This window comes from Ursus arctos, unplaced genomic scaffold, assembly GCF_023065955.2.
Source record: "Ursus arctos isolate Adak ecotype North America unplaced genomic scaffold, UrsArc2.0 scaffold_2, whole genome shotgun sequence".
In the NCBI taxonomy this organism is placed as follows: domain Eukaryota; kingdom Metazoa; phylum Chordata; class Mammalia; order Carnivora; family Ursidae; genus Ursus; species Ursus arctos.
The window spans coordinates 72507092-72532434 of NW_026622874.1; the positions used below are offsets into that span (position 1 = coordinate 72507092).

The 25343-nt window shown below is 51.0% G+C and overlaps 1 protein-coding gene and 1 long non-coding RNA gene across 12 annotated transcripts in view; one reads left to right on the plus strand and one right to left on the minus strand.

Annotated features, from left to right (window-relative positions):
• Positions 1-5966: 5966 nt before the first annotated feature.
• Positions 5967-10318, minus strand: LOC125283431 (uncharacterized). Its single transcript, XR_007191289.2, has 3 exons — positions 10232-10318; positions 6994-7329; positions 5967-6329 (listed from the first exon to the last, which is right to left on the minus strand). It is a non-coding gene; the product is annotated as an uncharacterized LOC125283431 (long non-coding RNA).
• An 87-nt stretch (positions 10319-10405) lies between these two features.
• METTL22 (methyltransferase 22, Kin17 lysine) overlaps positions 10406-25343 on the plus strand; it is a 30466-nt gene continuing 15528 nt past the window's right edge. For 4 of the 11 annotated variants that reach the window (XM_026520357.3, XM_057314862.1, XM_057314861.1 and 1 more), the window contains exons 1-9: positions 10423-10506; positions 13497-13662; positions 15291-15647; positions 18133-18173; positions 18262-18406; positions 20974-21045; positions 22454-22507; positions 23336-23416; positions 23627-23729. In XM_026520357.3, coding sequence (XP_026376142.1) covers positions 13557-13662; positions 15291-15647; positions 18133-18173; positions 18262-18406; positions 20974-21045; positions 22454-22507; positions 23336-23416; positions 23627-23729 — 959 coding nt within the window. In that variant the 5' untranslated portion in view covers positions 10423-10506; positions 13497-13556. Of the gene's footprint in view, positions 10507-13496; positions 13663-15290; positions 15648-18132; positions 18174-18261; positions 18407-20973; positions 21046-22453; positions 22508-23335; positions 23417-23626; positions 23730-25343 lie in introns of all 11 variants that reach the window. The other 7 variants (XM_057314863.1, XM_057314860.1, XM_044391557.1 and 4 more) reach the window with 4 other exon arrangements.

A 25343-nucleotide genomic window follows, 5' to 3' on the forward strand; every position in this document is an offset into this window, starting at 1 on the left:
CACTGCCAGTGCTGTGAGAAGCCCATGGCACATGGGGAGGTCTTGGAGGATGTCCGGCCATGTGGAGAGAGAGAGACAGAGACTAGGAGCATGGATCTCCCAGATGCAAGAGTGAAGAACCCACCCAGAGGGGGAGCCCACCCCCCACTACCTCCGGCTCCCACCGCATGGTCAGAGACAAACAGTCCAGATGAATCCTTCCTAAATTCCTGCCCCACACACTGATGAGCAGAACGAAATGGCCTCCTGAAACACTAGGTTTTACAACTGTGTTTTATTCAGCAGTAGAGAGCCGAAACAGTCTTGTGCATCCCTTGTACCATCTCTGTGCATCGACCCTGGCTTCCGTGAGCTCATGGCTGCGGCTGAGATTTTCCTCAGGGGACCGAAAGCACCGAATCCTTGTCTACACCAGCAGAAAGCTGGTAGTGCCGGGGAGTTACATCTTCCTGTGGTGACCTTAGCCGACTGCTGACAAGTGTGGGAGTGTGAAAGCCCAGTTTCCTTGCTGTACTGGTTGAATGGTGACACCCCCCGCCCCCGGCAAATATATCCATCCAGAAGCTGTGAATGTGACCCGATTCGGAAAAAGGTCTTTGCAGGTGTAATTAGGTTAAGGTTCTCAAGACGAGATCATCCTGGATTGTCCGTATGGGCCCTAAACCCAATAGAAAGTGTCCTTATAAGAAGAGGGACACAGACACAAAGGAAAAGGCCACGTGAAGGTAGTAGCTGAGACTGGAGAGACATGTGCACCAGCCAGGGAGTCCCCAGATTGGCCAGTCCATCTGAAGCTGGGAGAGACGACGGGAGCAGATCCTGCCCAACAGACCTCAGAGGCCCCCAGGACAATGAGGGAATGAATTTCTGCTGTTGTAAGCCACCCCGTCTTGGTCCTTTCTTGCAACAGCCCCCAGGAAACTCCTCCACTGGCCTGCAGAGGCTGGATTCCACCTGAGCCCTCCTCCCCAGGTTCAATCACATGCACGTGAATTCTCATCTCTAGGTCTGTTTCTGAGAGAGCCTGACCTAACCCAAGGAGTAAGGGGCAGGACCAAGAATGGCCCCGCAGCAGCCTGACAACAGGGAGTTGGAAGCACATTTGAAAAGACCTGCTTGATTTTCTGAACCAATTTGCAGAGTCAGACTTGCCTGGGTCAGTCCCCTGGGAGCTGAGTGAATGCAGGCAAGTGACTTCACATCTCTGATCTGCAAAATGGGGGCAGTCTCGAACCGTCCCCCCTAAGGTGGCCTAGAGGGTTAGAGGTGGTGCAGGTAAGCACGTGGCTGGTGCCTGGCCTTGGGCGCTGTGTTCGGCACTGTGGGGTGGGAGCAGGGTGGGCAGTTCCCGGGCAATGCACTTGAAGCACACTCTGGAAGATGTAGACTCTCCACAAGACCCTCGCTGCTCCGTGTTGACCAGATTTGGCCTGGGAAGTGTTCCCAAGATAAAAGGAGCTGATGGCGAGCCATATAATCAAAGTGTATTTGTGAGATCTGAAGGCTCACAAAATATCTTTGGCTACAATAGAGAAAAATGAAAATTGGAGAGAAGGAAAGAAGACAGACCACAAAGGCTGGAGCAGAATGAAAGGAGCCGCCCGCATTCTCACCCTCATATAACAGTCCCCGTTTCTGTTCTCAGGGAGTGGTGCTAACATGTGGGGGCAGCATTGCAGGGGAGAAAGCACTGAATGATCCTGCCCTCGGTCACCCAGAAAGAAGGTGGAGCTAGAGAGTTTGCCCACAGTCTTCCAGGGTTGGGGGGGGGGGCTCAATCCCAGGCCAGCTCAAGTCCAGAGCCTGGACTCCCAGCCCCTGCCTTCCTGATGCTGCCCAAGGTCCCTCCTGACCCTGCTTTTCTCCACCTTCCAGCCTCTTTCCCCTCCACCAAGTTCACCATTTCAAATCACAACGTGTTCTTGGAGGTTCCGACTCATTACAGCCATGACGCCCAGAGGGACGATGGTTATCTCAGAAACAAACGAGAAAGCATCCCGGTGAGAAGAGCAATGGTCATCTGTCAGGACACCATTTTCCTGAACGTCAAGACCACGACTGCACACCTGTGCAGATTTCAAGGTGTCGCTAAGAAACGGGTAACTACGGCCGGCGCTGAGAGCGTCCCTGCAGTTAGTTTTGGCATACGGATGTCATAATGAAAAGGCACTCTGTTGGCATAGGGAGAAATTTAAATGCACTTCCTCCTAGACGGGGCTGCCCAGAGCTTAGCATTTCACCTGCTCTGCCCATCACTCTACCTCTGAGAGTGAAGTTAAGGTTGTCGGAACAAATTCGCAGCATCTTTTTTGCTCCACGTGGGGTCGACACAGCCGAATCCAGCTGAAGGAGCAGACGTAAGGTTGCTGACACGGAACCACCCTGATGCCCATCACAGAGTGTGACTAAATAAATAGCGGTATGTTCATTCCATGAGATATCGTACTGCAGTGAAAATGAGTGCCCTGCACCACACACGGCACAGACCAGCCTTGGAGCGTTGGGCAACAATATCCAAACACTGAAGAACAGACGTGAGTGTATTTTAAGTTCAAGAAGGCAAACTACTACAAAACTAAAAGGACAAACTAATAACTGAGAACCTAAGTACCCTCAAAGGGAAGATGGTGATTATTTCTAAGGAAAGGAGAGAGCAATAAACAGGCTCCTGGGGGTTCTGGCAATATACAGATCTTGACCTGGGAATTATATGTGTGTTGTTGCTATAACTACTCTACTTGACATGGATGTTGTGTGGGTGTATCACATCAATGTTATATTTCATCATGGTCTAAGACAGTCGTTAGGGAGTTGCAGATGAAAACAACGAGGTACGCTTATGCACCTGTTAGAACGGCCAAAATCCAAAACACTGTCAACACCAAATGCGGAGCAAAAAGGAACCCTCATTTGTTGTGGGTGGGAACGCAAAATGGCACAGCCACCTTGGAAGACAGTTTGGCTGTTTCTCATAAAACTAAACATACTCTCACCAGGCGATCCAACAGTCGTGCTCCTTGGAGAACAGTCATTCTCCTAAATGAACTGAAAATTTACAGTCACACAAAACCTGTTCATAGCAGCTTCGTTCACAATCACCACAACTTGGAAGCAGCTACGATGTTCCTCGGTAGACGAACAGATAACTAAGCTCCGAAACAGTCAACACGGTGCGGTATGAGTCATCACTGAACAGCGATGAGCTATCAAACCAGCACAAGACATGGAGGAAACTCAAATGCACATCACTAAGTGAAACGAGTCAATGTGAAAAGGTGACAAACCACAGGATTCCAACGAGAGGACGTTCTGGAAAAGGCAAAACTATGGAGACGGTCAAGACATCAGTGGTCGTCAGCGGTTAGAGGGGAGAAAGGGATGAACAGGCAGAGCAGAGGGGATTTCAGGGCAGTGAACACACTCTGTGTGACTCTACAATGATGGACATGTCACCACCACCCAGAGTGAATGGCCGGCGAACTATGGACTCAGGGTGATGAGGACATGTCAACGTGTGGTCCTCAGCTGTAACAAATGTGCCACTATACAGAGGGTGTTGAGAGGGGGAAGGCCGTGCATGTAGGTGGGGACAGGGGGGTGTATGAGAAATCTCTGTAATTCCCCTCAGTTTTGCTGTGAACCTAAAACTGCTCTAAAAAATAAAGTTTATTAATTTTTTTAAAATGTTCTAAGAAATGAAGGAGAGGAGAGGAGGGAAGGATGTTGGGCCTGGGATCTTACCTCTCTGACCTCATCTATAAAATGGAATCAGCAAGCCTTCTGGTATAGGACTGTGATGATGACCTATAGTGACAAACTATGCAGGATGCCTGGCATGCCTTCCATTTCTCTGGGATCAATAACCGGGACGTGGCTTTGTATTCCAGAGTCGCTACCCCTTACTTGGCTCGAGAAGATCAACCCATGCCCAGCTCGAAGGAAACAGATGTATTTTAAATAAAATGAAATAGAAATCAGATGAGGGGCGCCTGGGTGGCTCAGTTGTTAAGCGTCTGCCTTCGGCTCAGGGTGTGATCCCAGCGTGTTCTGGGATCGAGCCCCACATCAGGCTCCTCCACTGGAAGCCTGCTTCTTCCTCTCCCAATCCCCCTGCTTGTGTTCCCTCTCTTGCTGGCTGTCTCTATCTCTGTCAAATAAATAAATAAATAAATAAATAAATAATCAATCTTTAAAAAAAAAAAACAGAAATCAGATGTGAGACCAAGGCTGTTGAGAAGTGAGTGGCCCTTCCCCAGGGATATGGTGTGTTAGCCCCCCACCTTAACCCTAGCATGCTCCTGCTGCTCTCGGTATTCAGAGGTGATGGACCCCACTATTGGGACCCCCAGCAATTGCCCTGGGACCCCACAATAAGTGCCAACATACAGTGATGGGATGTCTTGGTTGGACAGGCCCATAACTGGAGGAGGGGGGGGAGCCTGGCTGGGAAGACAAGCTGCTGCTCCATGCCCCCCACCAGCATCCTGGGACCCGGATAATCTAGCGGGAAGAAGAAAACCACAGCAGGCTCATGACAATTGGAAATATTCATTACTCTCCAGACGCAGGAAAGAACAGGGCGACTTTGTAAGCTCATCTGAAAAGAGAACATTTTGATCCAGGTCTAAGTGGATCACTAAGACCTCTCCTGCTCATCACGCACAGGGAGTGGGTGGGGTGTCAGTGGCCAGCCTCTCTGAAATTGGGTGTTCCCAGTGACATTCCCGGGCAACAGCGCCTCCCACAGTGCTCCCGGGTTCTCCAGTCTCTCGTTCATTCTGCAAACGCAGGTGCACAGCATGGTAAGGACAACCAGGACATTCAAGGCCCTGCTCTCCTGCCGCTTACATCCACAGGGCTGGTTCCTACAGGAGGTTCTGGGGGAGAGAACGCTCCACGCCTCCCTCCTGGCTTCTGGGGTCCTGGCAATCTCGGTCATTCCCCGGCTTGTAGACACATCACTCTGATGTCTGCCTCTGTCTTCACGTGGCCTTCTTCTCTCCAAGTGCCTTCCTCTCTCTATGAGGACACTTCTAGGACAGTGGGTGATTTCATCTCAGAATCCTGAACTAATGACATCTAAAAGACTCTATCTCCAAATAAGGTGACATTCAGAGATTCCGGGTGGGCACGAATTTTTGGAGGATACTATCCAGCCCACTACAGACCCTAAATTGTGCAATTTTAACACTGCAGGGGAGGAACTGAGGATTGGCTGGGCGACCCTAAAACAATTCGCAAGAACGATGGTGGCAGGTGCTATAGACACGGCACCGTAGCCCCTTGTCCAGGCCATTTCTGTGCCTGTGGGCCTGACTTCTGAGAAGTGGCCCCGGGACATTTTCTCTGGAGTCACTCTGCTCACACGCCGCTGACCAGAAAAGCCAAGGAATTACCAGCCCTAAGCAATGACTGTAGGATTTGATGTACAAATACCCTGCTGCCCTCACCTTTTGGGTGTGACAGCTCAGAAGCACACATTTTACATTTTCAAAAATTCCCCAACAGGATGAAACTCCAGGGAACTGGAGCCTTCACGATCAGCCAGAGGGGATGAAAAATGGCACAGCCACTTTGGAAAACAGGCTGGCCGGCCCTCCAAAAGTCAAATACAGCATTACCCTAGGACCCAGCAACTCCACTCCACGGTATGCAGCCAAGAGAAAGGAAAACTTACATCCATGTAAAAACTTGACATGCGTATTCATAGCATCCTTATTCATAATAGCCAAAAAGTAGAAACAACCAAGTGCCTATCCACCAATGAATGCACAAATAAAACGTGGTCTGTCCATATGATGAAATATCATTTTGCCATTAAAGAGGAATGAAGTAATGAAACATGCTACGACATGGATTAACTTTGAAAATACATGCTCAGTTAAAGAAGCCAGACACAAAAGAGTATATATTGTAGGATTCTATTTACGCAAAATACGCCAAAGAGGCAAATCCATGGTCAGAAACCAGATTAGGGGAGAGGGAAGAGGGCAATTGGGAATGAATGCTCGTGGGCTCGGAGTTTATTTTTGGGGTGATGAACATGTTCTTGAAGGAAATGGTGGTGCCATCTACAGAGCCTCGTGAAGACACTAAATCCCCCAATTCGTACACTCACTCGTTCGGGCTGCTATAACATCACACCAAAGATGGACTGGCTCATAAGCCACAGAGATCTCCTTCTCATAGTTCTGGAGGCCAGAAGCCCAAGGTTGAAAGTCCTCCCAGACCTGCCGCCAACCTACCTTCCCCCAAGAAGAAACCACTACTTCAATTTGAAGACATCTTTGCAGACTTCTTTCTCTGTGTTTACATAAGCTGCACACATCCTGGGGGAAAAATGTAACATTGTGTGAGCATTTTCTCTTACATAAATATTTATACAGTTTGTATGGCCATGTAACTTTATTTTTTTAATCTAACAATGTGAATCGGTAAAATTAGTGAAATTAGTGGGGTCTTTGAAAAACAACAGAGGCTGTCAGATCACCCCCAAGGAGGCAGGAGAGTCGAGCCTGGAACCTTCCTCCTGTTCATTTTACTCACTCTCAAGATGACACTTCGGAATAGGTATGATCAATACTCGAGAAATTAGAACGTTAGGTTCCAGGGAAGTAACTCGCCCGACCACCTAGCATGTGGAACGTTCCCCGAAATTTGGTGTTGAATGAGTGGAAAGGACTAGCCAGTGGCCCCGCTGTGGATTTGAACCCAGCACTGGCCCACCCAAAAGTCAGCCGGCTGCCTCTCCTCATGGAACTGGGAAACAGAGAGGCAGGCAACCATTGTGCATTTGAAGCAGGTGCTGTTAGAAGCTAGCAGGACGCAGGGGGCAGAATTATAATCCCCTGCTGTCAGCCCTCCGAGGGGAAGAGCTCTCCCTCGGGAGGACAAAATCTTCTAGAGCTGATTGGGAAGACACACGAAGCATTTGGTAAACACACGACCTTTGGAAAGGGGGCTGCTCTGAATAGTCGAGCCAATGATAATCACCTGACAGCAATTTCCTGCAAGCTGGTGTCTTATCACACATCTGGCAGTGCGTCCGCCTTCCTTTGTTGCATACATGATTTGTCATTAGCCCAGGCGGTGGGGGTAATATACACTCTGGTATGCGTGAGCCGGCACCATAACCCTTGTGTCGCCAAGCCTTGGGAGAGCCGCTCCCGGGAAGAGGCGTACAGGAAAGGGCCCTTTGCGAAGGCTTCATCCAGCACTCCCACTCGGACATCTTGGAGATGAGTCTGCATGCCACCTCCGCTGGGTGACTCCCGGTAAGGAACTTAACCTCTCTGAGCCTCAGGGGTGGTCTCTTGGATGAAGGAAGACCTGAACAAGAAGGAGCCAGCAGAGTGACTTGTAAATAACCGAGCCATGGAATAGGGAGGGACCTCTCCCGGACCCCTGCAGAGCCCTGCAAAGAAGGGCTGGCTCTCACTCCCCCTTATTCTGATAAGCTCCTGTTGTGTTGCAAACTACCCCAAAATTTAGTTGCATAAACAATAACCCTTTTGTTAAGTTCATGGATTCTCTGGGTCAGGAATCTGGGCAGGGCACAGGGAGCTAGCGTGTTTCTGCTGTGGGAGCCTTAGCCAGGCGAACTGGGCGGGGGGGGGGGTGGGGGGGGTGGGGGGTGCACGGCATCCCTTCCAAGATAGTTTCCATTGTGAGTTGAATTGTCTTCCCAAAAGATACGTTCGAGTCCTAACCCTGTACCTGAACATAACCTTATTTGGATATAGGGTCTTTGCAGATATAATAAGGTGAAGACCAGGTCATGCTGGATTAGGTGAACCCTATTTGAAGAACTAGTACCCTATCAAAAGGCCATTTAGACACATAAATACACAGAGGCTGAAACTGGAGTGATGCATCTATAAGCCAAGGACTGCCAAGAGCCACCAGAAGCAAGGAAAGAGGCAAGGAATTGGTGTGGACTGAATGTGTCCCCCCGAAATGTATTTGTTGAAGTCCCAACCCTCAGTGAGGCTGTATTTGAAGAATAGAGCCTCTAAGGAAGTAAATTAGGTTCAATGAGGTCATAAGGGTGGAGCCCGACCACGGAGGAGGATTCGTGTCCTTCTAAGAAGGGGCACCAGAGAGCTTGCTCCCTCTCTCTCCTTATGCACATGAAGGAGCAGCAAGGTGATGACCGAGAGAAGGTGCTATCTGCGACGCAAGGGGAAAGCTTTCACCAGACCCCAACCATGCTGGAACCTCGGTCTTGGACTTCCCAGCCCCCTAAACCATGAGGAGATCAATGTCTGTTGTTTAAGCCACTAAGTCTATGGCATTGTGTTATGGCAGCCTGAACTGACTAATACAGGGGATCCTTCCCTAGAGCCTTTGGAGGGTACACTGCTGGTGACGCTTGATTTTGGACTTCTGGCCTCCCGGACTGTGTGAGAAAAAATTCTTGTTGATTTAAGCTACCCTGTTTGTGGTGACTTATTACAGCAGCCCTAGGAGATTAGTAACAGTTTCATGACTCACATTTGCAGGGCCTAGAAGGATGAAGAACAGATTCACCGGGCTTGTTGACCAGACGAGCTGCATGTGCCCCCCCACCCTCAGCACATCGGGGGTGTTTACTATGTGAATGAACTACTGTAAGCAACAATAATAGCTTATAAGGTCCATTAATCTTTGACAAAGCAGGAAAGAATATCCACTGGGAAAAAGACAATCTCTTTAACAAATGGCATTGGGAAAACTGGTCAGCCACATGCAAAGAATGAAACTGGACCACTTTCTTACACCACACACAAAAATGAATTCGAAATGGATTGAAGACCTACATGTGAGACCTGAAATCATAAAAATCCTTGAGAACACAGGCGGTAACTTCTTTGACAACAGCCATAGCAACTTCTTTCTAGATATGTCTCCTGAGGTAAGGGAAACAAAAGCAAAAATAAACTATGGGAACTACCTCAAAATAAATAGTTTCTGCACAGCAAAGGAAACAATCAATAAAACTAAAAGGCAATCTATGGAATAGGAGAACATTTGCAAAGGATTATCTGATAAGGGGTTAGCGTCCAAAATATATAAAGAACTTATACAACACCCCAAAAATAAATAATCTGAGTAAAAAATGGGCAGAAGACGTGAACAGACATTTTTCCAAAGAAGACATACAGATGGCCAACAGACACATGAAAAGATGCTCGACATCACTCGGCATCAGGGAAATACAAATCAAAACCACAATAAGCTATCACCTCACACCTGTCAGAATGGCTAAAATCAACAACACAAGAAACAACAGGTGTTGGTGAGGATGCGGAGAAAGGGCAACCCTCGTGCACTGTTGGTGGGAATGGAAACTGGTGCAGCCACTCTGGACAACAGTACAGAGGTTCCTCAAAAAATTACATAGAACTACCCTACGATCCAGCAATGCCTCTCCTGGGTATTTACCCAAGGAATACAAGAACACTCATTCAAAGGGATACATGCACCCCTGTTTTATAGCAGCATTATTTACAACAGCTACGGTACGGAAGCAGTCCAGTGTCAATCCATGGATGCATGGATAAAGAAGATGTGGTATAGATATAAAATGGAATATTATTCAGCCATTAAAAAGAATGAAATCTTGCCATTTGCAAGGACGTGGATGGAGCTAGGGAGTCCAATGCTGAGTGAAATAAATCAGTCAGAGAAGATAACCATATGATCTCACTCATGTGTAGCATTTAAGACACAAAACAAATGAGCAAAGGAAAAACAGAGAGACACAGAGAGAGAAATCAAAAAACAGTCTCTTAACTCTAGAGAAAAAATTGACTGTTACCAGAGGGGAGGTGGGTGGGAGGTGAGGATTAAAGAGTGATGATGAAAAAAATAAAGATAAATTTAAAAATAAAAATAAAAAATTCTTCTAAAAAATGTATATATATAACTTGTAAATACAGTTGCCTTTTCTTGGGTGCTCGCAGCATGCCAAGGAGGACGCTAACTGCTTTACAAGCATTATTCTATTTCTCCTTTTGGATTCGGAGAAGTCCAGCATGGGTTGCAGATGTGAACCAGCAGCTTCTTCTATCCCCAATGCACTCAAAACCGAGTGATAGAGACAGGGAAACATGTCCTGACAACCAGAGTCCGAGGTGCTCTGATGCCGGGAACCCAGACACTGGTCAACGTGAGCTGGAGAAGGGGGAATCAAGGAAGGCTTCTGGAAGAGGTGACCCCAAAGTAGGATTTCCGCTGGGTCATAACTTACGGTAGGACCCTCAATGCCCGACATGGCAGGTCTCTGTCAGTTTTTGTGAATGGCGAAAGGCACAAAGTACGAGGGACCAAGGTCCACAGCTTCTAGTCAAGGAAGGGAAGCCCGCCGCCAGAAAAGCTCGGGCAGGTGGGCGTGGCCACGGCGCGGCGCCGGCGGGCGCTCGCAGAGAGGGCGTGGCCGCGCCTGCGCAGGCCGCCTACTATGGCGGCCACTTGACCCAGGCGGCTAGAGGCTTCGGCCGAACTCCGTCCGGCAGCTCGCGGCAGGTAAGCTCTCCAGAGTGGCGGCGGAATAAGGAGAGTGCAGGGAGCCTGCTGGCAGCGAGCCTGACTTTGAAACCGGGCCCCCACTGACCTGAAGCCCAAGTCCCCACTCGGCCTCCGTGTCCCCAGCCGAGCAATGGTAGTGGGAGAGAGAACCCTGTTGTCATGGGTTTCTGTCCGGGGTCCAAGCAGCGCCCTAGGTTCCGGATTAAGAAGGGAGGGCGAGGCCGAACTGTGACTGCCTTTCGAGAGGCGTTTAGGGAGGCGGCAAGACAGAAAGAGGAGCCCTGGGAGGGGAGGAGGTTCCCTGGAGCCCCTGACTCCAACTCTGCGTTCCGCCCCTGCACCCCTGGACCGCCACCCCCCCCCCCCCACCGCAGCTTCCTATGCTTCACGTCCTGTCCTGCATTATCCCGTGCCTGGACACGAGCTGTCATAGAACTTCACCCAAATCCCCGTTGTTGAATGAGTTGAGTTGAGTGACACCTGGCAGAGGGAAAGCCTAGGAGGCGGGAGGTATTTCAATCCCCAGATTCCAGCAAACTGCCTTTGGGGGGAACCCTAGGGGAGACAGACTGAGAGCGACTGAGTCTGGCTGCCACGACTTTAGAGAGCCAAGCTTCTGTAAGATGAACCTGCAGCCCCAGGGACGTCGGCGGGGGTGGGGGGGTGGGGGGTCCCATCTGCAGTCTGGGTGTACTTTCCCTCCTTTCCAGTGAGGAGAGGGGACTGAAGCGCATCCAGTTGTAACATTCCCAGACACACTGAGTCAGCTATTCCTAAGTGGAAAAACTGTTGCCTTTTTCCATCTTCCAGCACACTCTTCAGTACTAATTAGTATTGCTACAATGATCCATATCCACTGTTATTTGTTAACCATTTACTCTGTCCTGAACCCTAAAACTGATCATTGTCTCATGTAATCTTCACACAGGCCAGGAGGTAGGTACAAGATACCTCTGTTCCCAGATAATCAGATTCTAGGAGAAGCCCTCTAAAGGGATTCCACTTCCTGGTACTCAGTTGTAGGATATATTTCCAGGAAGCCTGGGTAGTTTGAATTTTAAAACTGAAAATTGAGCTAGAAATGAAGAATTTGAGTTTTGGTTTTGTTTGTATTTAAGAAAAGTTGGTGTGCAATTGTAATATTATGCTCATTTGTGGGATGTGATTTTTCCAACAAAATTGCCCTATAGCAAGAAATAGCATCCTTTGGTTCGTGTTTGACTTTCATAGCATCATCACAGAGGATCTTTTTTTTTTTTCCCCTTCCAAAACTATATGTAAGAAGTCCTTGATTTTTTCCCAGGACATCTTTCGGTCCTGGGAGAGCCACATCTGACTTTGAGACATTTAGTCCCCTTTTTGGATGCAGCCTAATTTTTCCAGTCCTCATTGATTGAGGGCTTTTGCCTGAGGATGGAGCATTTCTCCTCCGTCACTTTCACTGGCATCATGAAATCCTGCATCATTTTATTAGATTCACAGCGTCACTTCACAACCCACTTGTTTTGTGCTGGCTTCTATTGTCAAGTGTGAAAGCCAGCATGGAGACTAATTTAACAAGGGGTCAGCTTTTTCACAAAAATTTTTTGTGTAGGTACAACTTTGGTTTCCCCATGGCAAGTCCTTAAATGTAGGAACTCCAGTTATGTGTGCTCAGACTATGAGAATAGCCTGGGTTATGATGACCCCATTTTCCAGTTGAAGAAATAGAGGCCCAAGAGGTTTCCTGACCTGCCTAGGACACAACGGCTAGTGCACACACCTACCCAGGTAGGAACAGCTCCTGTAGGAGGTGCTGGGGTTATGGGCACGTTTGGGCCAAACGCCTGAAACCAACCCCAACACAAGGAATTAACAACTGCTGTGGGCCACAGACTCTGCTCACTGCTTTACACCCCAGGAACCCTACAAGGTGAGAATACAGCTGAAGAAATAGGTCCAGAGAGGTGAAGTGATTTCCCCCAGGTCACATAGCCACAAAGTGGGAGACGGGTTTACGCCTGCTCCACCAGCATCCCAGCCCATGGCTCTGCACACTGCTGTTGTTTAATGCTTTTTGATGAGACAGAACATTTGGTTGGAGAGGGAGCCTTCCTGTTTTCACCCCTTAGCCGCACGCGTGGTTTTCCGCACTTTGATTATTGCTGTGTCACCTGCATGATTTCCCACAACTGTGCCTCACCTGTACAGTGATTGCCTTGGTTGCTTTTCCTCTGGATCTACTCCCTCCCCCCACTTTTTTATTTAAAAAGAATGTTTTAAAGCAACAAAGGGTATTTGGGCCATTGGAGTCAACTTCTAGAATAAAAAAAACCAAATGGGAAATAACTAAATGCAAAGTGTAAATTGTGATTGAATACTGTTTTAGGAAAAACCAGCTATAAAAGATATTTGCATGAGAAATGGAGAAAATTGGATGTGCAAAGGGCTGGGGTTTTAAATGGTACAAAGGAATTGTAAATTATCTTAGATTTGCTGACGGTCTTATGGTTGTGTGACAGCACTGTGGAAGAATTTAGGGATAAAATGTGATGTCTAGGATTTACTTTCACCCAAGTAGACAGATCAGTCGACCCCATATGACAAGGTGTTCATGATCACTGGATCTAAACAGTGGGTATATGGCTGTTTATTATGCTATGCCCTCAACTTTCTTGTCTATTTGAAAATTTTCACAATAAAAAAGTGGGAAAAAAATTGAAAGGGAAGGAAAACTTAATCAGTATAAATGGAAATTCAAATCCTTTGCCATAAATAAGATTCCTGTGAAAATGAACACACTGCAAACAAAATAACACAATTCTAGATGGATTTCTTTCCTTTGCAGAGGCTCCAAGACTTTCTCCTTTAGGAAAAATATTAGCAAATTGAAAAAAGGAAGCGTCTTCTCCCAGGGTATTGCAAAGCTGTTTACCACCGGGCTGGGGAGTGTTTATAACGATCCCCTTTGGGACCTGCTGTCCTGAGGACTTGATCTTGCCTTCCAGGTGCTGCTGTCCCATGATTCACGTGGAGCTCGGCCATGGTAGCTGGCCCCCACCCCAGCCATGGATGAGGTCACCTTCAAAAGTGACACTGTGCTCTCAGATGTCCATCTCTATACCCCGAACCACAGGCACTTCATGGTGCGGCTGAACGGCATGGGGCAGCCTGGTAAGGTCCTAGACTTGTGCTGAGGGGCCCAGCCCCCTGTGGATCTCATTTCGTTTTCTGCTTTCTCGTGCTCCTCTTTTTGGGTAAAAGACTAGGTGGATTGCATTGTTCAGCTGTTACCCTCACACCACTTCTTAAGTACCCTTGTTGCATTGACTGAAGTCCTGTGCTTTCCTGAGCACCTACATTGTGCAGGGTTGGCAGTGGGTGGGCTGGACTTGATGCTGGAAATGCAAAAGGGAATGAACCAAGCCCTGCCCTCAGGAAGCACATGGTCCAGTCGGGAGACAGGGTTCAGGCTCCTATTGCCCTACCCCAGTCCGGCCCCCTTTGTCAATAGGCTGGGGCCTCCAGCTCCTCCCACCGGGGCTCCCTGGCTTTGCTCTGCACACCCTCCCCTTACTCATCTCCCCAGCAGCCAAGGGGATCTTTTGAAAATGAAGATCAGGGGCGCCTGGGTGGCACAGCGGTTAAGCGTCTGCCTTCGGCTCGGGGCATGATCCCGGCATTGTGGGATCGAGCTCCACGTCGGGCTCCTCCGCTATGAGCCTGCTTCTTCCTCTCCCACTCCCCCTGCTTGTGTTCCCTCTCCCGCTGGCTGTCTCTATCTCTGTCGAATAAATAAATAAAATCTTTAAAAAAAAAAAAAGAAAGAAAATGAAGATCATATCAGCACCCTGATTCAGACCCACCAGTGGCTCCCCTTTGCTCTTAGAATAAAATCAGACTCTTGACCCTGGCCGGTGAGGCCCAGCCCAACCCAGCCCTTGCCTGTGTGTTCACACTTACCTTTCTCTGCTCCTTTCTGTCCCTCATATACTGCATGCACTTCCTCCCTCAGCACCTTTGCTCTTGCTGTTTTTCAACCCAGAAGGTTCTTCCCTCCCAGCCAAATGTCACCTCACACAGGTCATCCCTGGCCATCCTCCCCAGCTTTGATCACCCTGTATTAGCTTGTTGTAGTGTAATTAATACTCCTCTTTCCCTTGTGTCCCAGTTGGGACCCTGAATTCAGGAGCCGGAGATCCAGAACAGATCAGTGACTGGACTGGGGTCAGATAGCCTGGGGAGATGGAAGACTACAGCCCAGGACTGTCCTCTTGAACACTTGCACCCCCAGCCTGCCTCTCAGGAACACATACTCTTACTGAAGCTGGTCCCAGTGACGTTCTAGCCACCGGATGGGGAAGGCCACTTGTTGTCCTTGTCCTGTCCTCCAGTCTTTAACAGGTGGAACAGTGTAGTGAGAAGGGCATCAGTTTAGGAGTTGAGCAGACGGGGTTTGAGGGTTGCCTCAGCCATGTCAAAAGCTGTGTGGCCTTATGGGCTCCCTTAACTTCCCTAAACCTCAGTTTCCACATTTGTGAAGTGCAGCTGGCCCCACTATCTTCACAGCAGCAGGGAGGGCTATGATAATGGGGGCCGAGCACCTTTACAATAGATGCTCATCAAATGCTAGCTGCTCTCAGTGGCCCCAGCTTCTTAGCTGAGTCAAACGAGCCTTTTCTGTGGGCCGTTACTATGCCTCAACCTGGCCTTTAAAAACTCTGTCCAGGTGTAAATCAGATTTTCTACGAGGAGGTGCCAGCTTGGAGATATTCTCCTTTTGTGTTCGTCTTGCCTTTCAGTTTTCCTGTCCCAGTTCAAGCTTCTGTGGAACCAAGACTCTCAGACAGACTCAGGGACTGAGGGTGGCCGTCATGGTATGGGTCCCGCAGAGGAGACGCCCCCCTCCAGGCCGGGCAGCGCCAGACCCCCTCTGGGGAGTGGCTGCAGTAGTGACATCACCAGCCAGGAGGGAGTGGGAGCTCGGCTGGACGAGGATGGGGATTTGGACGTCGAGAGGAGACCACGGGCGGCTTCGGACCCTGAGCCAGCAGGGCCTCCGAGAGACAAGGTACATCCCACGATTCTAACGCAGGAGGAAGACGACCCCTTGGCAGATGAAGCACAAGAGAGCAGCCCCCAGGATATCATCAGAATAGGTAAATACAGGTGTGGCTCTCCCACCTCCAGCGCAGCACCGCAGTGTGGCTCAGGGCCCAGTGTGTTTGTGGATCAGGGAGAGTACGCAGATAGGAAGTGACAAGCCTGAGGCCACGCAGCTGGGGGGTAGTGAGGAAGGTTCTGAGTCCATGTCCATCTCCACAGCCAGGAGGTGGTCTGTCTTGCCACCCCCAGCATTGCTCACTGGCGGGGAAAAGAGCTCCTGGTTGAGTCTGTTCCTTAAGACCCGGGGTCCATGACGGTATCTGAGGCCCCGGTAAGCCTGGGCACTGGCGTGGGTCAGGGGCACGGGGTCAGTTAGGGCACTCTCAAAAACTGCAGCAGCTCTCATCCATCCACACGTCTGTACCGCAGGTAGTTACTGAGTGGCTGCTCAGAACCAGGCAGGCTGTGTTCTAGTCTATTCCATCAAGGGTGACATGGAATTCACACCAGAACCATACTCCATGTTTCCCGTGGATTACCTCTATTCCTCACAGCCTTTCCAGGGATGAGCATTCCCATTTCACAGAGGTGGGAACTGAGACCCAGAAAGGTTGAGGAACTTGCCCCAGGTCACACAGCCAGTCAGTGGCAGAGTGATGATTCGCACCCAGGTCTGTGTGACACCAGAGGCTATGTTCTTTTTGGTTTTGTTTTTAATTTTTTTCTTAAGATTTTATTTATTTATTTGACACAGAGATAGAGAGCGCACAAGCAGGCAGAGCGGCAGACAGAGGGAAAGGGAGAAGCAGAGAGCCCAGCATGGGACTCCATCCCAGGACCCTGGGATCATGACTTTAGCCGAAGGCAGATGCTTAACTGACCGAGCCACCCAGGCACCCCACCTTAGCTTATGTCTTATGTCAGGTGGTCAAAACGTTGGAAAGTTCTGGCCTGGGGGGACGTGGGGGGCTATGATGGCTCATTTCACTCTCAGCCTTCACTTAATTGGCCTCCCTGAGGGAGGAGTGGCAGACTTGGTTATTCCATACTGAGGGTTCAGCCTCTGGTGTGTGTGTTTAACATTCTGGGAATGTATACCATCCCGCAGGCCGAGAACGAAGTCCCACAGCCGAGTGCCAGTGTATGGCCAGGTTCCCGGCCTGTCCATCTCAGGGACTTCATGGTGAGGTCCTTCCTTTCAGCACGCTGTCAATCTGAGGGAGTGGAGTGGCAAGGCGATAAATACTTCAGCTGCAGGGATAACCCCTGGGTGTTCCATCCCCAGCTGTATGCTTCTGTCTGCAAGGTGTGACATAAGGAACCAGGTCTTGGACTCTGGCATCCTGCAGAGCTGGGCTTTGACCCACCTCCACCCCGCATAAGCCAGGTGACCTTTGACAGCTGTTGTGCCCACCAGGGCTTATGTTTGCACCTATGAACTGGGGTCCAGGGTACTGCCCTTTGTTGGTCATTTAATAAGCAATGAGCAGTATGTGCCTATATGGGGCCTGGTACAGAGTGAACGCTAAGCAGATGTTAGTCTCCTGACTACCCTTTTCCTCTGACCACAGACCAGGTCATTGTTTTCAGGCTATGGACCCATCTGAGTAGCCAATTAAAAAATACCCGGAGGGGAGGGACACCTGGGTGGCTTGGTCGGTTGAGTGTCCAACTGTTGATCTCAGCTCCAGGTCTTTACCTCAGGGTCATGAGGTCGAACCCCGTGTTGGGGGAGCAAACACTAGGGGCAGGCAGGCTGCCCCCCGTAGGGCAGACCCTCGTGGAGGGAGCGTGGGTAGCACCACCCATGCTGCTTCCAACCCTGCGGTTCTCTGTCCTGCCTTGGTCCCTGGGTCCCTTCTCCTGTTTCGTTGTGAGCATATGGCAAGTCTGACGGGCACACAGGGCCCCTCCACCACTGTGCATGTGTTGTGCGTGTTTTAATTTGATAGCCATCCCCATCTTGCTTAAGAATGCGAGAGCCAGTTCTTCACAGCAAAGATGTTTGCCATGTTCCCCTTTCTCTTTGGTCTCCTATTTCTGTTCTCTCCCCCTGCCCCATACCGCCACCAGATTTTATCCTAATACATTTTGTGCTTGAGAATACGCCTTGTCATAGTTCACCTAAAAAAGGATATAAACTCAAACTTACTTTGTTGATTTCTGGTGTGGTTCTGAGCGTAGGAAACATGTAGAACGTACCGTGACTTGTCGGCACAGAGCCGATCCAGACGATGTAAATACGCTGTGACAGTTACCCAGCACAGTAAAGTGGGATGGGGGGGGGTGACCTTTGTCTCCAGGCTGAGGGGCAGAGATTCCCAGTTATGTGGTCAAGCCTCCGTGCCTGGTCTGTGAGTGACGCTCACACAGCCCCTCCGACTGTCGCCCAACCCGCTTTTCTGCCGCTCTGTAGAACGCTCAACTCCAGCACCCATCTGGCCGTGTTTGCAGAATGCCATGCACCTCGTCTGTCTGTGTTCTGTCCGTCCCCATTTTCACTGTGGCCCTTTCTCTTTTGGTTTCCATCCTGTCCAGAGCACACCATGGCCACCCCCCTGGAGGATGTTGGCAAGCAGGTGGGTAGGTCCCATCCACTTCCTGTGGCCCCGAAGGGTCTCCCTGGAGCCTCTCGTCAGCTGTCATTCCTGTCTGTCTCTCCCCCAGGTGTGGCGGGGTGCCCTGCTCCTGGCCGACTATATTCTGTTCCAACGGGACGTCTTCCAGGGCTGCACCGTGCTGGAGCTCGGGGCGGGCACGGGGCTGGCCAGCATCATCGCAGCCACCGTGGCACGCACCGTTTACTGTACAGGTAGGCCCACCATCTCAGGAGCGTGCCCTGACTGTGTCAGGAAGCGTGAACTTCGGCTGCTGTTGATTTTGCCATCCCATTCTGCTGGTTTTCTCCACTCTCTGTTGTTTTCTCAATAACGTTGGGATGGCCCAGCACAGCCCGCAGGGGCAGGAGCACTTACAGTGCAGGACGCCCTGCTGCCCAGCCCGCGCCTCCTCCCACAGCCCGCGGAAGCCTGGCGTCAGGCTTGAAAACAGCCTTCACGTTCTTCCCTGGTCGTAGAAGTCTAGCCTACTTTTTGTGGAAACTTCCCAGGACAGCAAATCAAATTGACTCAGACTTGTACAATCCCCAGATTCGTTCAGCAGTATGCAGTTTATTGAGTGCCCTCTGGATGCTGACGCAGTCCTAGATGCAGGAGATCCAGGAGTGAATAAAACAGAGTCGCTGTCCTCCAGGAGCTTTAGAACCATTGCTTTAACTGTTTGTGTCTGGGTTTTCATCATCTTTCCCCTTTTTCTTTGAGTGTACATACTCCCAAACAGTAGCTGAAATCAGACTGTATGTTTGTTGCTGTCCATTGCCAAAAATGTGGAAAAACATTTTTTGAAGAGTATTTTCCAAAGTCATTAGAAATTATAAATATGACTTTTAAAGACCAAGTACAATTTCATCTTTTTTTTTTTTTTAAACCATTTTCTGTGTCTGGACATTGTGGTGGTTCCCATGTGTTTTGGTGTTTTTGTTTTTCTATTTGCTGATTTGCCCTGCAGTGAACACCTTTGTTCACCATTGTCTGTTGATCCTCAGACTAGGTTCCTAGAAGCAGGTGTGACCCCTTTTAAGGTTTTGATACATACTGCCAAGTGATTTCTTTCTCAGTTTTTTATTCTGGAATAGTGTTAGACTCACGTAGAAGCTGCTAAAATGTTACAGAAAATGCCATAGACCCTCGCACCCTCCTGCACCCCGCAGTGATGGCATCTCATGAACTCGCAGTTCGGTGGTGACACCAGCAGTTTGCTGCGGGCGCAGTGCTCTCAACTACACCCCACTCTGCCCCACGCGCTTTTTCCGAAAGCGTGTACCAGTTCATAAGAAGGGAGTGTCACTGCACTTTAAATCTTCAGGGTCTGCTAGGCAGAAAGAGGACATCTGCTGCTTTGGTTTGCATCTCATTGACTCTTAGTTCCCATCCCCATGACGTCTGTCTTTTGCTTCTGAGACAGGAAAGGGATGCTGGGGATCCCCTGTGATGCTGGCACACTTTCCAGATAGTCTGCGTTAGCCGCTGCCTGGGAGTGTGCAGGGCAGCCCCTGGTTCCACTCCGTGCCAAGGTGCATGTAAATTATCAGCAAGCCCTTCCCAGAGTGAAGCCATCGTGCACTACCCAAGAGCTTTGCCCTGTGCCTGGTGCCCAACAGCAGCATATAATCAAGTTGTCTTGTCCTTGAGAGGGGGGTTTCCTGGCACAAAGAAGGGAGCTTGCATCTACACCGCACGTTCTAGTCGGCAAAGCCTTTCACATGCTTCAGCACCCACTTGTGACTTCACAGTGACCCTGGACAGTAGCCAGGGAGCCTGCCACCATCTTTCGTCCAGATGGACAGACAAAGAGTAAGGTCAGGCGCTGGCCTCAGGTCATATACACGGCCACTGTCATATGGCGGGTGGAGAGGGGCGCCTGTGGTTCAGACTGGTTTCCATGGGGCAGAGTTCTGTGCGCTCCCTCAAGGGCCAGCAAAGGGATAATTGGGGGGCAGCCCCAAGGCTTTGGTCTCCCACTGTCATTCAGCTGACGCTGCTCTGTCTCACCTGTTTTATATGTTAGATTCCCACAGAGGATCTATTTGAACAAAAACTCCCATAAAGAGTTACAAGCTGCTGAACCGGTTATGTGCTGTTAGGCACACACCATCAATATTCTCTCTACCCGGTGGCCCCGGGAAAGGCATAGGTGTGTCCCAGGCTCTGCGCGTTCTCTGGAATGGAGAGCCCTCAGTGGGTGATGAGACGGGGTCGGGGCATCCACAGCCATAGTGGGCTGGGCACATGTCACTCACACAGCTTTCTGTACCTTCCACGTGTACACTCTTCTAAGTGAAAATCAAGTTTTGGTATAATGCCCACCCCCCACACCCCTTGCGCCATCAAAAATGCACGGTACCAAGGCTCAGTTCTGCTGAAAGGGGGAAGCACCACCTCGTCAGAGCAGCGGGCGGCTCAGGAGACGCGGATGGCCACGACAGCGACTCGTGCTGCCGAGAGCATGCCCCCAGCGTGTAGAAACCTGCTCTGTGTCTCAATGAATCACATCAAACACCCACACCTGTTTCTTGCATACACACTCAAAACAGGAGCTCTCACCCCTTCCCTCTGGACTGCACAGTCTGTCCCCACCAGCCCCCTGTCTTACTGAAGGGAAAGATCGTCGAAAAGGGCCTTAAAATGAACATGCTTCATGTTGGCAGTAGGCACACAGGAGAAACTTGACATTGTGCACCTCTCTGCAGTCAGGCTGTCGAACCTGGAGATGAGTGTGGTGGTCGCTGGCGTTTTATGGCGTGCCCTTCTGTCGTTCCAGATGTCGGTACAGATCTCTTGGCCATGTGCCAGCGAAACATTGCCCTCAACAGCCACCTGACTGCCGCCGGAGGTGAGGCCCAGCAGCTCTTCCCCTGGGAGGAGGGTTCTCTGTTTGGCAGGTGGGACAAACACCAGGTACGGTGACCCCGGGAGCTGGGTCTGTACACCCAGGTGAGCACAGTCCCGGCTTCACAGAGCTTCAGATGTGATGACTCTGTCCTCACGTCATCCTCTCCTCACCGCACCCACTGCCGCTCCTGCTTCAGCTCTCTCCCTCCTAGATGTCACAGTGGCCCCCACCTGATCTCCCAGCTCTTTGTCTGACCCTTCCCAGCTGTCCTCCATGTAGCATGTAGAGTGACCTTTCAAAAATATGAGACAGACTTCACTCTCCAAAAATCTTCAGGGGTGAAGTCCAAGCTCTCCCTCTGGCTCCCAAACCTCCTGGTCTGACCCATGCCTGCTTTTCCTGCCTTTTCCCCGGACAGCCTCGCCGTCCAGCCCTGTCTAGCAAGCCGAGCACCATTTTACATGCTCTTCCCTCTGCCCGGACCGTCCCACCACCCCCTCTGCCTGATTGTTGGATTTCTGCAGCACTTGCAGAAATGAGTTGACGTGATAGATGGCGGCAGCTCCTCACTAGACTTCCTGTCCAGGCCTTCTCCGAGCACCTGGGGGGCACTTTCCCACTCAGATCAGGCCACTCCAGCCCACGGGCTTCAGACCCTTCAGAGGTCTCCTGTTGCTGTCTGAGTGGACACCAAACTTGTCTGCCTGTCCCAGATCCTGTGGGGGTCGGGCCCTGCCATCCATAGTCCCTGCCTCACAGGACCCGCTCCGTGCCGGCCGCCCTGGCCTGAGGGTCCCACACCTCCTGTCAGTTCCTCATCATACTCGGATTCCCAGACTTCAGCTCCAGACAAGGTCACATTTCCCTACCAGAGCCTCATTTCACCTTGAACCATTGCATTTTGATGTCTGCGTGATTGGTTGATAGGTATCTGCCACCCCATTAGGCCACATGCTCCATGGGGCAGGGGCCTGTCTGTGTGGTCCCCCATCGCATTGTTTGTTGAATGCCCAGTCAACAAGAGCTGGAAGGAAGGAGCAGGCATGACTCACGTTCTCTTTGAAGCCTCCCCTCACACCCCCGTCTGAAACCAAAGCTCCTCTCATCCTTCTGTGCCCCTGGCATGTCCTTTCAGCAGTGCCCTGACCACACAGCCTTGTTGGTGCGTGCTGGCCGGCCAGCCTCTCTTGGGGTGCTGGTCCCCGAGAACAGGGCCATGCCTCCTAACCCTTTGCATTCCCTGTGTCCACTGTGAGGCCTGAGACCTAGCACTCAAAAAATGCTGCAGGGAAGGAGGGACGTGGAGAGGATGTTGGCGGAGGGACGGAGGGATTTGGACATAGAATGGGAAGGGTTAGGCTTTTCCCTATTTTGAGTTTGGACATTCTGCTTGGTTTTGCTTTTGCAGGAGGTGTAGTTAAGGTCAAAGAACTGGACTGGCTCAAAGATGACCTGTGTACAGGTGCGCGTCTCCCTGTCCCGTGTCCTGGAAGACTCACTGCCCCTTGTCCTACCTTCAGGCTGTCAGCCCTGTGGCCTGGGCTGAGCAGAGGGTCCCAGCTGTCGCCACAGTCCCTCAGCTCACAGCCACTCCGCTCCATCTGCTGATGAGTGACAGTTGCTGGCAGCTTCCACCCGCTCTGTCACTCAGACTGGCAGTGTCCCTGTACAGTAGGCACAGTAGTCCCCCAGTTACAGATGAGGATGGACGCTCCGGGTTAAGCACCTGCCCAGGGCTGGAAGGTAGCCTCCCAGCACAGCACTCTGTCCTCTGTCCATGGCGGGGAGTCAGCCTTGTGGCTGCAGGGCCAACTGGGTGGGAGAGGTTTCTAAATTTGTTATACAGGCTGTTTCAGACCTGCATGCTTGCTCACTCTTTGTATAAAAATTTCTTTCCCTGTCCGGCATCAGGCGAGGAAAATCATGGCTTGTTGAGTATCTGTCACCTGCCGAGCATTTAGCACCTTAGGTCCCCTGGCCTCCCTGGCAGTCCTTGAGGGCAGCGTTACTAAGCCCATTCTGGTGCGGAACAGAAACCCAGAGAGATGAAACACCTTTCTCAGGGTCACACAGGAAGTTCGTGGGGGTAGCAGTGCCTGCCCCTCAGTGGCAGAGGCAGACCTCTGGCTGCCGTGTGGGCAGCCGTGACCCTGAAGCTGGGGCGCTAGGATTCAGACCTGCCTGCCATTCCGAGCTACCCCCAACTGTTCCTCTCCTGAAGCTTCTTTTAGCCTCAGAGCTGGCCCACAGAGAAACGAACGTGCGCAACATGGCCTTTCTCCTTTCACAGACCCAGAGGTCCCCTTCAGCTGGTCACAGGAGGATGTCTCTGACCTGTACAGCCACACCACCATCCTGCTTGCAGCCGAAGGTAAGACGTCCTGGTGACAGTGGCGCCCGCGCCCCTCCGCGGAGCCCTCCCCGGCCTCCTGGGCGCCCCACCACACCCGCCTGCGGTTTTCAGCCTGCGAGCTGCTGCCGTTGCAGGTTCATGGGGCCTTGGCGCCCTGTCCGGGGATCCTCCGAGGGACAGATCTCCCTGATGGTTGCATTTTCCCCTCGCCTGCTTCCCTCCCCGCAGTGTTTTACGACGATGACCTAACCGACGCTCTGTTTAAAACACTGTCCCGCCTCGCTCACAAACTGAAAAACGCCTGCACAGCCATTCTGTCTGTGGAAAAGAGGTGAGCTCCGTGACCCTGAGAGCCTGACACCCCCTTCTGAGCGTGCATCTATCAGTGTCGTCCTGTCACTCGCTCACTGAGCACCTGCCATGTGCCAGTGCGTGCTGCCCCTTACACTGGTGGCCTCCTGTCATCCGCTGGCCAGCCCGGTGCAGAGGTTCCACTGCCCCCACCTCACCAGTGGAGAGAGGAAGGCTGAGGGGCAGCAGGGAACTTGTCATGGCTGGTCTATGAGCGGACGAGCACTTGAATGCAGCCGCACTCCAGAGCCGGGACACGTGGCCACCGCTCTGTTGAGGGCCTCTCTTTCCCCTCCGGGATGCCATCTGTCTCCTCAGGGCCCCGGTCCTGTCTGTCCTCTCCTGATGCAGACAGAGCCCCTCCAGGACGTTTGCACTTGAACATCCTGAAGCATTAAGCTCCCATTGAGGGAGTGTCCATCTTGTGGTAGACACGGTGCTGGACACCTTACATCGTTTTCCCCACTTCCTATGCTAGGGTACAACTTTTCTGAAGGCAGTTTGGAGTATGTAGCAAAAGCGAGAAACCAGGGCACCTGGCTGGCTCAGTCAGTAGAGCACGTGATTCCTGATCTTGGAGTTGTGAGTTTGGCCCCACATTGGGTGTAGAAATTACTTAAGAATAAAATCTTAAAAAGCCATGAAACCAGCCCTGCTTACTGACGCAGCAGTCCAACATCTAGAAATCTGCCCTGTGGAAGCGATCATGGTTGTGTCCTCACTGTCCCCCCGGGCGTATCCATCACAGTGTCGTTCATACGGGTAATATCAAGGAGCTTCTTCAGGGCACACGTGACCAATGACAGCATGTGGACCTCACTTGGTTACTGATTTTATAGTCAGAGGGAAACCTCAAGAGACTTGAGTGGATATTAGAATGTTAAAGAATTATCATCAAATCTGTTTTGGGTGAAACAAAGAAGCAGAAGAGCCTTTATCTTCTCAAGATGCACATGGCTGTGTTTATAGAGGAAACGCTGTGATGGCTGGCGTTAGCTTTTTAATGATCCAGTCTGAGTGTGTGGGGAGGCAGAGGCCACAGCGGCCGTGAGCTGGCAGTGGTTGAAGCTGGGACAGTTGATCACACTGTTGGAAGTTTCTTGTAGTAAAAAATCTTGGAAAGAAAAGGGGAAAAGGCAAAGAATTTGAGTTTCAGGTTAAATCGTGTTGCAGGTTATGGTGTAGAGGTGGCCGAGTGGCCGGGTTGGGAGGACTCGGAAGGACGTGTTCTAAAGTCGCCCACTGATGGCTCCCCACCCACCACCTCCCAGCACCCTCCTCCGCCCACTGCCCTCAGTTCCTGCCCTTCATACACTCACTGCAAAAATGGTCGTGGGCACCCCATGTGCAGATTCTGCGCTGGACGGGGCAGGGGAAGCCAGCGGTCTGCATCCGCCTCCTGCTCCACTTAGTAGCTCAGGGCAGGGCCTTTCAGGTGGTGGTATCTGAGCCACCTGACTTTGTGTCTCTGAGCCTCCATTGCAATGTCTGTAAAACGGACCATGTCCACCTCCTGGGCTATCCTGCAGAATCAGGAAGGCAGTACCCAGTGCTCAGTGCACAGTAGGCGCTCAGTGAAAACCCGCTGGTGGGG